Raw genomic sequence first — 15,609 nt, 5'->3', positions numbered from 1 at the left:
GTAGTAAGGAGATTACATGAAGAGGGGGTTTGTTACAGTGTGTCACCCCAGTAGTAAGGAGATTACATGAGGAGGGGGTCTGTTACAGTGTGTCACCCCAGTAGTAAGGATATTATATGGGGAGGAGGTTTGTTACAGTATGTCACCCCAGTAGTAAGGAGATTACATGAGGAGGAGGATTGTTACAGTGTGTCACCCCAGTAGTAAGGAGATTACATAAGGAGGAGGTTTGTTACAGTGTGTCACCCCAGTAGTAAGGAGATTACATGGGGAGGAGGTTTGTTACAGTGTGTCACCCCAGTAGTCAGGAGATTACATGAGGAGGAGGTTTGTTACAGTGTGTCACCTCAGTAGTAAGGAGATTACATGAGGAGGAGGTTTGTTACAGTGTGTCACCCCAGTAGTAAGGAGATTACACGAGGAGGAGGTTTGTTACAGTGTGTCACCCCAGTAGTAAGGAGATTACATGAGGAGGAGGTTTGTTACAGTGTGTCACCCCAGTAGTAAGGAGATTACATGAGGAGGAGGTTTGTTACAGTGTGTCACCCCAGTAGTAAGGAGATTACATGAGGAGGAGGTTTGTTACAGTGTGTCACCCCAGTAGTAAGGAGATTACATGAGGAGGAGGTTTGTTACAGTGTATCACCACAGTAGTAAGGAGATTACATGAGGAGGAGGTTTGTTACAGTGTGTCACCCCAGTAGTAAGGAGATTACATGAGGAGGAGGTTTGTTACAGTGTGTCACCCCAGTAGTCAGGAGATTACATGAGGAGGAGGTTTGTTACAGTGTGTCACCCCAGTAGTAAGGAGATTACATGAGGAGGGTGTTTGTTACAGTGTGTCACCCCAGTAGTAAGGAGATTACATGAGGAGGGGGTTTGTTACAGTGTGTCACCCCAGTAGTAAGGAGATTACATGAGGAGGAGGTTTGTTACAGTGTGTCACCCCAGTAGTAAGGAGATTACATGAAGAGGGGGTTTGTTACAGTGTGTCACCCCAGTAGTAAGGAGATTACATGAGGAGGGGGTCTGTTACAGTGTGTCACCCCAGTAGTAAGGATATTATATGGGGAGGAGGTTTGTTACAGTATGTCACCCCAGTAGTAAGGAGATTACATGAGGAGGAGGATTGTTACAGTGTGTCACCCCAGTAGTAAGGAGATTACATAAGGAGGAGGTTTGTTACAGTGTGTCACCCCAGTAGTAAGGAGATTACATGGGGAGGAGGTTTGTTACAGTGTGTCACCCCAGTAGTCAGGAGATTACATGAGGAGGAGGTTTGTTACAGTGTGTCACCCCAGTAGTAAAGAGATTACATGAGGAGGAGGTTTGTTACAGTGTGTCACCCCAGTAGTAAGGAGATTACATGAGGAGGAGGTTTGTTACAGTGTGTCACCCCAGTAGTAAGATTACATGAGGAGGAGGATTGTTACAGTGTGTCACTCCAGTAGTAAGGAGATTACATGAGGAGGAGGTTTGTTACAGTGTGTCACCCCAGTAGTGAGGAGATTACATGAGGAGGAGGTTTGTTACAGTGTGTCACCCCAGTAGTAAGGAGATTACATGAGGAGGAGGAGGTTTGTTACAGTGTGTCACCCCAGTAGTAAGGAGATTACATGAGGAGGAGGTTTGTTACAGTGTGTCACCCCAATAGTAAGGAGATTACATGAGGAGGAGGTTTGTTACAGTGTGTCACCCCAGTAGTAAGGAGATTACATGAGGAGGTTTGTTACAGTGTGTCACCCCAGTAGTAAGGAGATTATGTGAGGAGGAGGTTTGTTACAGTGTGTCACCCCAGTAGTAAGGAGATTACATGAGGAGGGGGTTTGTTACAGTGTGTCACCCCAGTAGTGAGATTACATGGGGAGGAGGTTTGTTACAGTGTGTCACCCCAGTAGTAAGGAGATTATGTGAGGAGGAGGTTTGTTACAGTGTGTCACCCCAGTAGTTAAGGAGATTACATGAGGAGGAGGTTTGTTACAGTGTGTCACCCCAGTAGTAAGGAGATTACATGAGGAGGAGGTTTGTTACAGTGTGTCACCCCAGTAGTAAGGAGATTACATGGGGAGGAGGTTTGTTACAGTGTGTCACTCCAGTAGTAAGGAGATTACATGAGGAGGAGGTTTGTTACAGTGTGTCACCCCAGTAGTAAGGAGATTACATGAGGAGGAGGTTTGTTACATTGTGTCACCCCAGTAGTAAGGAGATTACATGAGGAGGAGGTTTGTTACAGTGTGTCACCCCAGTAGTAAGGAGATTACATGAGGAGGGGGTTTGTTACAGTGTGTCACCCCAGTAGTGAGATTACATGGGGAGGAGGTTTGTTACAGTGTGTCACCTCAGGAGTAAGGAGATTATGTGAGGAGGAGGTTTGTTACAGTGTGTTACCCCAGTAGTTAAGGAGATTACATGAGGAGGAGGTTTGTTACAGTGTGTCACCCCAGTAGTAAGGAGATTACATGAGGAGGAGGTTTGTTACAGTGTGTCACCCCAGTAGTAAGGAGATTACATGAGGAGGAGGTTTGTTACAGTGTGTCACCCCAGTAGTAAGGAGATTACATGAGGAGGAGGTTTGTTACAGTGTGTCACCCCAGTAGTAAGGAGATTACATGAGGAGGAGGTTTGTTACAGTGTGTCACCCCAGTAGTAAGGAGATTACATGAGGAGGAGGTTTGTTACAGTGTGTCACCCCAGTAGTAAGGAGATTACATGAGGAGGAGGTTTGTTACAGTGTGTCACCCCAGTAGTATGGGGATTACATGAGGAGGAGGATTGTTACAGTGTGTCACCCCAGTAGTGAGGAGATTACATGGGGAGGAGGTTTGTTACAGTGTGTCACCCCAGTAGTATGGGGATTACATGAGGAGGAGGATTGTTACAGTGTGTCACCCCAGTAGTGAGGAGATTACATGGGGAGGAGGTTTGTTACAGTGTGTCACCCCAGTAGTAAGGAGATTACATGGGGAGGAGGTTTGTTACAGTGTGTCACCCCAGTAGTAAGGAGATTACATGAGGAGGAGATTTGTTACAGTGTGTCACCCCAGTAGTAAGATTACATGAGGAGGAGGTTTGTTACAGTGTGTCACCCCAGTAGTAAGGAGATTACATGAGGAGGAGGTTTGTTACAGTGTGTCACCCCAGTAGTAAGGAGATTACATGAGGAAGAGGTTTGTTACAGTGTGTCACCCCAGTAGTAAGGAGATTACATGAGGAGGAGGTTTGTTACAGTGTGTCATCCCAGTAGTAAGGAGATTACATGAGGAGGAGGTTTGTTACAGTGTGTCACCCCAATAGTAAGGAGATTACATGAGGAGGAGGTTTGTTACAGTGTGTCACCCCAGTAGTAAGGAGATTACATGAGGAGGAGGTTTGTTACAGTGTGTCACCCCAATAGTAAGGAGATTACATGAGGAGGAGGTTTGTTACAGTGTGTCACCCCAGTAGTAAGGAGATTACATGAGGAGGAGGTTTGTTACAGTGTGTCACCCCAGTAGTAAGGAGATTACATGAGGAGGTTTTTTTTACAGTGTGTCACCCCAGTAGTAAGGAGATTACATGACGAGGAGGTTTGTTACAGTGTGTCACCCAAGTAGTAAGGAGATTACATGAGGAGGAGGTTTGTTACAGTTTGTCACCCCAGTAGTAGGGAGATTACATAAGGAGGACATTATACAGTAGTGGAGGGGTCTGGTGATGACTGGAAAGGTGACACTGCTGGGACATTATACAGTAATTGAGGGGTCTGGTGATGATTAGAGAGGTGACACTGCTGGGACATTATACAGTAATGGAGGGGTCTGGTGATGACTGGAGAGGTGACACTGCTGGACATTATACAGTAATGGAGGGGTCTGGTGATGACTGGAAAGGTGACACTTCTGGGACATTATACAGTAATGGAGGGGTCTGGTGATGATTAGAGAGATGACACTGCTGGGACATTATACAGTAATGGAGGGGTCTGGTGATGACTGGAGAGGTGACACTGCTGGGACATTATACAGTAATGGAGGGGTCTGGTGATGACTGGAGAGGTGACACTGCTGGGACATTATACAGTAATGGAGGGGTCTGGTGATGATTAGAGAGGTGACACTGCTGGACATTATACAGTAATGGAGGGTTCTGGTGATGACTGGAAAGGTGACACTGCTGGAACATTATACAGTAATGGCGGGGTCTGGTGATGACTGGAGCGGTGACCCTGCTGGGACATTATACAGTAATGGAGGGGTCTGGTGATGATTAGAGAGGTGACACTGCTGGGACATTATACAGTAATGGAGTGGTCTGGTGATGACTGGAGCGGTGACCCTGCTGGGACATTATACAGTAATGGAGGGGTCTGGTGATGATTAGAGAGGTGACACTGCTGGGACATTATACAGTAACGGAGTGGTCTGGTGATGACTGGAGCGGTGACCCTGCTGGGACAATATACAGTAATGGAGGGGTCTGGTGATGACTGGAGAGGTGACCCTGCTGAGACATTATACAGTGATGGAGGGGTCTGGTGACAGAAGAGGTGACACTGCTGGGAAATTATGCAGTAATGGAGGGGTCTGGTGATGACTTGAGAGGTGTCACTGCTGGGACATTATACAGTAATGGAGGGGTCTGGTGATGACTGGAGAGGTGACACTGCTGGGACATTATACAGTAATGGAGGGGTCTTATGATTAGAGGGGTGACACTGCTGGGACATTATACAGTAATGGAGGGGTCTGGTGATGACTGGAGAGGTGACACTGTTGGGACATTATACAGTAATGGAGGGGTCTGGTGATTAGAGAGGTGACCCTGCTGGGACATTATACAGTAATGGAGGGGTCTGGTGATGACGGTATCATTGTGTGTCAGGTTCCTATAAGGTGTCAGGATGTGGCGGTCTATTTCTCCATGGAGGAGTGGGAGTATGTAGAAGGACACAAGGATCTGTACCAGGACATAGTCATGATGGAGGATCACCGGCCCCTCACATCACAAGGTAAGAAGAGACATATATATAGATATCACTCTCACTACCTAGTAACATAAAAATCGATCCAGCACTGATGTATTCATTCCCTGTGTGTTCCCTACAGATGGAGTCATTGATAGAAATCCACCCGAGAGGTGTCCCGGTCCTCTGTATTCCCAGGACTGTCCAGTGGGAAATGTCTCAGAGATCCATCAGGTAGATGGTGTTAAAGTCTCCCCTAAATGTGACGATAAAGTGATTGAACCCCCTGATCATGGCACCATAGGTCCCACCCTAATTAAATGAAATACCAAGTCCTCAAACCAAAGTCATAGTAATAAAATAGCAGAACCCCAATAAGATATAATGATAGACATGTCCCCCATCACTTCTCAGGTCACTTACCTCTTCTATAAAACATTGTGATGGAAAGGAAAGTGAAATAAAAGGGGAGGGCGGGGCTTCTTCTAATCTTCCCACAGGTGACTGAGCTGGAGACACCACAGCCCAGTATAGAAGGGAAATACTTTTCCCGCCAATGGGCCTCCAGCCAATCAGAATGCTGTTGTTGGGCTGGAGCATCGCTGGGCAGAAGATCATGGTTACCGGGCAGAATCTGATCCTCCAATCAGAAGCAGGAATCCATCTCTCAGCAGAACAGCTGTTACCGGGCAGAATAACTGAGGAAAACAACCTGTGGAGATAAAGGAGGAAGAAGGAAATAAGGAGGAGGGGGACATGTATACTGGGGACCATGGGGCCGTGTGCCCCCCTCCCCCAGGTTATAATGGAATTCGGGAGCCCCTTTTTATTTGTGGTTTTATTTTTTACTCTTTAGGGTGAAGATCTGATGGATATTAAGGTTGAGGTTAAAGATGAACCAGAAGAGGAGACGGATTTCGGGGCCGATCAGCAGTGTAAGGAGGGGGAGACTTTTATTGGTGGAGGTTCTCTTAGATACTACTACACCCATCATCTGATCATCACATGGAATAATCTATTCATCACTGTGTGTTCCCTACAGATGGAGTCATTGATAGAAATTCACCCGAGAGGTGTCCCCGCCCTCTGTATTCCCAGGACTGTCCAGAGGGAAATGTCCCAGAGAAGCATCAGGTAGATGGTGTCAAAGTTTCCAAAATATGACCATAGAGTGATTGAATCCCTGATCATGGCACCATAGACCCCCCCCCCCTAATTAAAGGGGAACTCCATTTGATCTGGGTAGGGACCCCCACGATCTCCTGCCTGGTGCCCCAACTCTAACTATGCAAGAATAAATAAATAATTATGATCAAAATACCAAATCCTCAATCCAAAGTCGTAGTAATAAAATAGCAGAACCACAATAAGATATAATAATAGACATGTCCCCCATGACTTCTCGGGTCACTTACCTCTTCTATAAAACATTGTGATGGAAAGGAAAGTGAAATAAAAGGGGAGGGCGGGGCTTCTTCTAATCTTCCCACAGGTGACTGAGCTGGAGACACCACAGCCCAGTATAGAAGGGAAATACTTTTCCCGCCAATGGGCCTCCAGCCAATCAGAATGCTGTTGTTGGGCTGGAGCATCGCTGGGCAGAAGATCATGGTTACCGGGCAGAATCTGATCCTCCAATCAGAAGCAGGAATCCATCTCTCAGCAGAACAGCTGTTACCGGGCAGAATAACTGAGGAAAACAACCTGTGGAGATAAAGGAGGAAGAAGAAAATAAGGAGGAGGGGGGGGGACATGTATACTGGGGACCATGGGGCCGTGTGCCCCCCAGGTTATAATGGAATTCGGGAGCCCCCTTTATTTTATTTTTTACTCTTTAGGGTGAAGATCTGATGGATATTAAGGTTGAGGTTAAAGATGAACCAGAAGAGGAGACGGATTTGGGGGCCGATCAGCAGTGTAAGGAGGGGGAGACTTTTATTGGTGGAGGGTCTCCTAGATACTACTACACCCATCATCTGATCATCACATGGAATAATCTATTCATCACTGTGTGTTCCCTACAGATGGAGTCATTGATAGAAATCCACCCGAGAGGTGTCCCTGCCCTCTGTATTCCCAGGACTGTCCAGAGGGAAATGTCCCAGAGAAGCATCAGGTAGATGAGGCTGATCCTATATCTCTATAGGGGGGTCCTGCTGTCATAGATGTGGGGGTAGATTTTGGGGGTCTTTTATGTTGATCTGTTAGATGTTTCCTCATCAGGATGAATACCTGACTATTATTAAAGTGGAGAATGAAGAAAAGATCTTGAGGTGCGATCCTCCATGTATGAGGGAAGTGAAGGAGGAAATTCCAGGAGGTGTTACCCCAGGTATGTATTAATAGATTACAGAGGGAATTGAGAGGTTTCTTCAGGGGAGGCTCCACCTTAGATCTACATTACATTAACCCTTCAGGCCCCAGTGATCCCCTGTGTTATGTATAGTCAGGACCTGAGGGAGGTGACTGCACATAGAGATACGCTCCAAGGTCATTATAACACTGGGCCTCACTTTCCCTTACATAGCTCCTCCTGGTGGATCAGTCTTACCTTACATAGCTCCTCCTGGTGGCTTAGTCTTCCCTTACATAGCTCCTCCTGGTGGCTTAGTCTTCCCTTACATAGCTCCTCCTGGTGGCTCAGTCTTCCCTTACATAGCTCCTCCTGGTGGCTCAGTCTTCCCTTACATAGCTCCTCCTGGTGGATCAGTCTTCCCTTACATAGCTCCTCCTGGTGGCTCAGTCTTCCCTTACATAGCTCCCCCTGGTGGCTCAGTCTTCTCTTACATAGCTCCCCCTGGTGGATCAGTCTTCTCTTACATAGCTCCTCCTGATGGATCAGTCTTACCTTACATAGCTTCTCCTGGTGGATCAGTCTTCCCTTACATAGCTCCTCCTGGTGGCTCAGTCTTCTCTTACATAGCGCCTCCTGGTGGCTCAGTCTTCCCTTTCATAGCGCCTCCTGGTGGCTCAGTCTTTCCTTACATAGCGCCTCCTGGTGGCTCAGTCTTTCCTTACATAGCGCCTCCTGGTGGCTCAGTCTTTCCTTACATAGCTCCCCCTGGTGGATCAGTCTTCCCTTACATAGCTCCTCCTGGTGGATCAGTCTTCTCTTACATAGCTCCTCCTGGTGGATCAGTCTTCCCTTACATAGCTCCTCTTGGTGGATCAGTCTTCTCTTACATACCTTCTCCTGGTGGATCAGTCTTCTCTTACATAGCTCTTCCTGGTGGATCAGTCTTCCCTTACATAGCTCCCCCTGGTGGCTCAGTCTTCTCTTACATAGCTCCTCCTGGTGGACCAGTCTTCCCTTACATAGCTCCTCCTGGTGGATCAGTCTTCCCTTACATAGCTCCTCCTGGTGGCTCAGTCTTCCCTTACATAGCTCCTCCTGGTGGCTCAGTCTTCCCTTTCATAGCTCCTCCTAGTGGCTCAGTCTTCCCTTAAATAGCTCCTCCTGGTAGATCAGTCTTCCCTTACATAGCTCCTCCTGGTGGCTCAGTCTTCCCTTACATAGCTCCTCCTGGTGGCTCAGTCTTCCCTTTCATAGCTCCTCCTAGTGGCTCAGTCTTCCCTTACATAGCTCCTCCTGGTGGATCAGTCTTACCTTACATAGCTCCTCCTGGTGGCTTAGTCTTCCCTTACATAGCTCCTCCTGGTGGCTTAGTCTTCCCTTACATAGCTCCTCCTGGTGGCTCAGTCTTCCCTTACATAGCTCCTCCTGATGGATCAGTCTTACCTTACATAGCTCCTCCTGGTGGATCAGTCTTCCCTTACATAGCTCCTCCTGGTGGCTCAGTCTTCTCTTACATAGCTCCCCCTGGTGGCTCAGTCTTCCCTTTCATAGCGCCTCCTGGTGGCTCAGTCTTTCCTTACATAGCGCCTCCTGGTGGCTCAGTCTTTCCTTACATAGCACCTCCTGGTGGCTCAGTCTTTCCTTACATAGCTCCCCCTGGTGGATCAGTCTTCCCTTACATAGCTCCTCCTGGTGGATCAGTCTTCTCTTACATAGCTCCTCCTGGTGGATCAGTCTTCCCTTACATAGCTCCTCTTGGTGGATCAGTCTTCTCTTACATACCTTCTCCTGGTGGATCAGTCTTCTCTTACATAGCTCTTCCTGGTGGATCAGTCTTCCCTTACATAGCTCCCCCTGGTGGCTCAGTCTTCTCTTACATAGCTCCTCCTGGTGGACCAGTCTTCCCTTACATAGCTCCTCCTGGTGGATCAGTCTTCCCTTACATAGCTCCTCCTGGTGGCTCAGTCTTCCCTTACATAGCTCCTCCTGGTGGCTCAGTCTTCCCTTTCATAGCTCCTCCTAGTGGCTCAGTCTTCCCTTACATAGCTCCTCCTGGTAGATCAGTGTTCCCTTACATAGCTGCTCCTGGTGGCTCAGTCTTCCCTTTCATAGATCCTCCTGGTGGCTCAGTCTTCCCTTACATAGCTCCTCCTGGTAGATCAGTCTTCCCTTACATAGCTCCTCCTGGTGGCTCAGTCTTCCCTTACATAACTCCTCCTGGTGGCTCAGTCTTCCCTTACATAGCTCCCCCTGGTGGCTCAGTCTTCCCTTACATAGCTCCTCCTGGTGGATCAGTCTTCCCTTAAATAGCTCCCCTGGTGGCTCAGTCTTTTGTTACATAGCTCCTCCTGGTGGCCCAGCCTTCCCTTACATAGCTCCTCCTGGTGGCTCAGTCTTCCCGTTCATAGCTCCTCCTGGTGGCTCAGTCTTCCCTTACATAGCTCCTCCTGGTGGATCAGTCTTCCCTTACATAGCTCCTCCTGGTGGCTCAGTCTTCCCTTACATAGCTCCTCCTGGTGGATCAGTCTTCCCTTACATAGCTCCCCCTGGTGGCTCAGTCTTCCCTTACATAGCTCCTCCTGGTGGCTCAGTCTTCCCTTACATAGCTCCTCCTGGTGGCTTAGTCTTCCCTTACATAGCTCCCCCTGGTGGCTCAGTCTTCCCTTACATAGCTCCTCCTGGTGGATCAGTCTTCTCTTACATAGCTCCTCCTGGTGGCTCAGTCTTCCCTCACATAGCTCCTCCTGGTGGATCAGTCTTTCCTTACATAGCTCCTCCCGGTGGCTTAGTCTTCCCTCACATAGCTCCTCCTGGTGGATCAGTCTTCTCTTACATAGCTCCTCCTGGTGGCTCAGTCTTCCCTTACATAGCTCCTCCTGGTGGCTCAGTCTTCCCTTACATAGCTCCTCCTGGTGGCTCAGTCTTCCCTTACATAGCTCCCCCTGGTGGCTCTGACATAAAGTCAGAGCCTGGAGTGACCCAAAAAAGAAGGAAACTGTAAAGTGGGGATCATCTCCTCTGTATTCTCTTCTGGGGTCAGGTGACCATCAAAACCTGCATCAAAACTTCATGTGTGCTTCCAACCTAATAATAATTTACACATTTCCCATAATCCATTTTTATCCCAACAGAAAATCCCAGTAAGAATTCTGAGGAAAACGTCATGTTATTCCTGAATGATAAAGCAGAAGATGGAGAGATCATGGAGCGCTCCTCAGGAGAAGACCTCCTTACCCCTAGTGTCCATCCAGATCTATCATATAATAATCCACCTGATCATGGGGAACCTTCTCCTGACCAACCACACATTGTTACCACAAGGACAGAGAAGAAAGGGGGGGAAAGACTTCAGTGTGATGAATGTGGGAAATGGTTTACCAGAAGATCAGATCTTGTTATTCACAGAAGAATTCACACAGGAGAGAAGCCGTATTCATGTTCAGAATGTGGGAAATGTTTTACATGTAAAACAAATCTTGTTTTACATGAGAGAAGTCACACAGGAGAGAAGCCATTTTCTTGTTCAGAATGTGGGAGATGTTTTAAAGATAAATCAGTTCTTGTTAGACATGAGAGAATTCACACAGGAGAGAAGCCCTATTCATGTTCAGAATGTGGGAAATGTTTTAAACAAAGATCGGATCTTGTTGTACATGAGAAAATTCACACAGGAGAGAAGCCGTATTCATGTTCAGAATGTGGGAGATGTTTTAAAGATAAATCAGTTCTTGTTAGACATGAGAGAATTCACACAGGAGAGAAGCCCTATTCATGTTCAGAATGTGGGAAATGTTTTAAACAAAGATCAGATCTTGTTGTACATGAGAGGATTCACACAGGAGAGAGGCCATATTCATGTTCAGAATGTGGAAAATGTTTTAAACAAAAATCAAGTCTTAATAAACATGAGAGAATTCACACAGGAGAGAAGCCATATTCATGTTCAGAATGTGGAAAATCCTTTACAAGCAAAGCATATCTTGTTATACATGAGAGAATTCACACAGGAGAGAAACCTTGAGAGAGATTCTTGTTCAGAATGTGGGAAATGTTTCAGAAGTAACTCACATTTGGTTAGACAGGAGAAAAGACACTTTTTAATGTTCTATATGTAGAAAATGTTTTACATGAAAATTAGACTTTGAAACTCATCAAAGATGAAACCCCGCCCCCATAACTATTCCTGATGGGCCTGAATTGTGGCAGAACGTGCACCAGAATAATGTTGTGTAGAATTACAGATTTATTATTAAGTTTATACATCATGTGATACTTAACTTTTTTTTTTTTATTAAATCCATAATGTTGTATCTGTTGTGACTTTCTGAAGACTATATCTCAAACTTGAACTCCAGTGTCAGGTGCCATTTGGGCGGAGCCTAGCTCCTACCTTCCTAAACATGTGTTTGTTACAATGTGTCGCCTCATCATTTCTGCTCCTCCTTCCCCCGTCAGTGTTATCTTCTGTAATATGTCTTACACCAAACCCCGACTTCATATAAATGACAAATTAACCCTTTATTATGATGACTTATCAGGTCATGTGATCTATATAAGACATACATGGTCTCCCCTCTCATCTTTTCTAATATATCTGCCCTGACCTCATCTTACCGCCATACGGGGCAATCCCTTAGATAAATGCATTGCGGCAGCTTTAGGAATTATATGGTGGAACCTGACACATTTTATATTGTTTTTGACTTAGTATTTTAGATTTTTTTTCTTTTATATCTATATTCATTTTGGATGAAATACATTTTTATTCTTTTTCACCTTAACTATTTTGTTGGCGTGCTGTAAATTCTTCTCTTTCTCTTTGCCGGCACCTGCACCTATGCACTTTGGCTGTGCTGCTTCTCTGGATCTTTATATTTTTAAGTAATGATCGTCCTTCTGATAAAATTTACACAATTGCTCAAATATTGTCCGTACGCGGTGATCTACTCGTAAATGCGCCGATCCTGTGACGCTCCGTGTCCGACTTCACCTTGCACACAAACTTTATGACTGCATAGCGCCCCCTGGGAACATGTTCTACATTTGTCCGCCGTACAGATATATAGGATTTTTTTATTTTATTTTTTTGTATAATATTTGGCTCACACAGGATTTCTATTGTATATTTGTGTTTTCATGTTTATGTTGTAAATGTTTCCTATACATTGAAGTGTTTTCCAGGAGACATAATAGAAAGTGTTTGTAGACGTGAAGCTTCAGGGGCCACAGTGTATCCAATATTGGATTGTCATTTGCTTTAATGTTCTTATTACACGTATCCCATCTGTATCTCATTTTGTATCCAGGCTAGAGGTGCCTAACAGGTCCTAGAGCCTCCATATATACAGTCTGTTTCTCGTCTTGTATCCAGCCTAGAGCCTCCATGTATCCAGTCTGTATCTCATCTTGTATCCAGCCTTGAGCCTCCATGTATCCCATCTGTATCTCATCTTGTATCCAGCCTAGAGCCTCCATGTATCCAGTCTGTATCTCATCTTGTATCCAGCCTAGAGACTACATGTATCCAGTCTGTATCTCATCTTGTATCCAGCCTAGAGCCTCCATGTATCCCGTCTGTATCTCATCTTGTATCTAGGCTAGAGCCTCCATGTATCCCGTCTGTATCTCATCTTGTATCCAGCCTAAAGCCTCCATGTATCCCATCCGTATCTCATCTTGTATCCAGCCTAGAGCCTCCATGTATCCAGTCTGTATCTCATCTTGTATCCAGCCTAGAGACTACATGTATCCAGTCTGTATCTCATCTTGTATCCAGCCTAGAGCCTCCATGTATCCCGTCTGTATCTCATCTTGTATCCCGCCTAGAGCCTCCATGTATCCCATCTTTATCTCATCTTGTATCCAGCCTAGAGCCTCCATATATCCAGTCTGTATTTCATCTTGTATCCAGCCTAAAGCCTCCATGTTTCCCATCTTTATCTCATCTTGTATCCAGTCTAGAGCCTCCACATATCCCATCCGTATCTCATCTTGCATCCAGCCTAGAGCCTCCATGTATCCCGTCTGTATCTCATCTTGTATCCAGCCTAAAGCCTCCATGTATCCCATCCGTATCTCATCTTGTATCCAGCCTAGAGCCTTCATGTATCCCGTCTGTATCTCATCTTGTATCCATCCTAGAGCCTCCATGTATCCCGTCTGTATCTCATCTTGTATCCAGCCTAAAGCCTCCATGTATCCCATACGTATCTCATCTTGTATTCAGCCTAGAGCCTTCATGTATCCTGTCTGTATCTCATCTTGTATCCAGCCTAAAGCCTCCATGTATCCCGTCTGTATCTAATCTTGCATCCAGCCTAATGCCTCCATGTATCCCATCCGTATCTCATCTTGTATCCAGCCTAGAGCCTTCATGTATCCCGTCTGTATCTCATCTTGTATCCAGCCTAGAGCCTCCATGTATCCCGTCTGTATCTCATCTTGTATCCAGTCTAGAGCCTCCATGTATCCCGTCTGTATCTCATCTTGTATCCAGCCTAGAGCCTCCATGTATCCCGTCTGTATCTCATCTTGTATCCAGCCTAGAGCCTCCATGTATCCCGTCTGTATCTCATCTTGTATCCAGCCTAGAGCCTCCATGTATCCCGTCTGTATCTCATCTTGTATCCAGCCTAGAGCCTCCATGTATCCCGTCTGTATCTCATCTTGTATCTAGTAATATACTACACTGCTCAAAAAACTAAAGGTCTCCCTGCGATAACACATGGTAGATCTGATGAACTAATCGTATGAAATACTTTCGTCTTTACATAGTTGAATGTGACAACAAAATCACAAAAATTATCAATGGAAATGAAATGTATTAACCCCTGGAGGTCTGGATATGGAGTCACCCTCAAAATCACAGTGGAAAACCCCACTACAGGCTGATCCAACTTTATGTAATGTCCTTAATACAAGTCCCAATGAGGCTCAGTAGTGTGTGTGGCCTCCACGTGCCCGTATGACCTCCCCGCCTGGGCATGCTCCTGATGAGGTGGAGGATGGTCTCCTGAGGGATGTCCTCCCAGACCTGGACTAAAGCATCCGCCAACTCCTGGACAGTCTGTGGTGGATGGAGCGAGACATCCCAGATGTGCTCAATCAGATTCAGGGGAATGGGCGGCCAGTCCATAGCATCAATGCCTTCCTCTTGTAGTAACTGCTGACACACTCCAGCCACATGAGGTCTAGCATTGTCTTGTATTAGGAGGAACCCAGGGCCAACCGCATCGGCATATGGTCTCACAAGGGGTCTGAGGATCTCATCTCGGTACCTAATGGCAGTCAGGCTACCTCTGGCAAGAACACGGAGGGCTGTGCGGACCCCCAAAGAAATGTCACCCCACACCATTACTGACCCACCACTAAAACGGTCATGCTGGAGGATGTTGCAGGCAGCAGAACATTCTCCACGGCGTCTCCAGACTCTGTCACGTCTGTCACATGTGCTCAATGTGAACCTGCTTTCATTTATGAAGAGCACAGGGCACCAGTGGCCAATTTGCCAATCTTGCTGTTCCCTGGCAAATGCCAAACGTCCTGCACGGTGTTGGCCTGAAAGCACAACCCCCACCTGTGGACGTCGGGCCCTCATACCACCCTCTTGGAGTCTGTTTCTGACCATTCGAGTGGACACATGCACATTTGTGGCCTGCTGATGGTAATTTTGCAGGGCTCTCTCAGTGCTCCTCGTGCTCCTCCCTGCACAAAGGCAGAGGTAGCGGTCCTGCTGCTGGGTTGTTGCCCTCCTACAGCCTCCTCCACATCCCCTGATGTACTGGCCTGTCTCACTATGGGGGTGCCATGACGGAGTCACCCCCATCCACTGCTGCACCACGCAGTGGCATAGCGGCTGGGGTGCGGACAGCACCGGGCGACACCATGCCTCTCAGCACTCTCAGCACTCTCAGCTCGCTCTCGCGCATTAGCACCCCATTACCTCTGTGGCACCGCGGAACCCCCGTTTGCAGCTGCTCTGGCGGCCGGCCCGGGTCTGATGAGGGATGTCGCACAAGTGACATCCCTCCGCAGACCCACGCAGGAGGACGTCAGTGATGTCACTTGTCAGGCCGCCGTTGGAGAGAAGAAGCGCTGCCAGGTAAGAGAGAGTGTGTGTGTGTGTGTGTGTCTATCTATGTGCGTGTCTCTGTGTGTGTGTGTCTGAGGGGGGGGACTATGCTTCCTAATGTGGGGAAACTGCTACCTAATGTGGGGAATCTATGCGACCTAATGTGGAAAACTATGCTACCTAATGTGGGGAATCTGTGCAACCTAATGTGGGGAAACTATGCTACCTAATGTGGAAAACTATGCCACCTAATGTGGGGAATCTATGCTACCTAATGTGGGGAAACTATGCTACCTAATG

The 15,609-nt window shown here is 46.9% G+C and overlaps 1 protein-coding gene across 1 annotated transcript in view; it reads left to right on the top strand.

Annotated features, from left to right (window-relative positions):
* The window catches only part of LOC130297985 (oocyte zinc finger protein XlCOF7.1-like), a 104,581-nt gene extending 92,667 nt beyond the window's left edge, over nt 1-11,914 (top strand). Inside the window, exons 6-14 of the mRNA XM_056550860.1 lie at nt 1,260-1,277; nt 4,861-4,987; nt 5,085-5,176; nt 5,799-5,877; nt 5,985-6,076; nt 6,781-6,859; nt 6,967-7,058; nt 7,166-7,274; nt 10,370-11,914. Of these exons, the coding sequence (XP_056406835.1) occupies nt 1,260-1,277; nt 4,861-4,987; nt 5,085-5,176; nt 5,799-5,877; nt 5,985-6,076; nt 6,781-6,859; nt 6,967-7,058; nt 7,166-7,274; nt 10,370-11,259 (1,578 nt within the window). The 3' untranslated portion in view covers nt 11,260-11,914. The remainder of the gene's footprint in view (nt 1-1,259; nt 1,278-4,860; nt 4,988-5,084; nt 5,177-5,798; nt 5,878-5,984; nt 6,077-6,780; nt 6,860-6,966; nt 7,059-7,165; nt 7,275-10,369) is intronic.
* The last annotated feature ends 3,695 nt before the right edge of the window (nt 11,915-15,609 follow it).

Source organism: Hyla sarda, assembly GCF_029499605.1.
Source record: "Hyla sarda isolate aHylSar1 chromosome 1 unlocalized genomic scaffold, aHylSar1.hap1 SUPER_1_unloc_14, whole genome shotgun sequence".
Lineage (NCBI taxonomy): Eukaryota > Metazoa > Chordata > Amphibia > Anura > Hylidae > Hyla > Hyla sarda.
The sequence above is the reverse complement of the archived record's forward strand: the minus strand, read 5'-3'. Positions and strand labels throughout refer to the sequence as shown.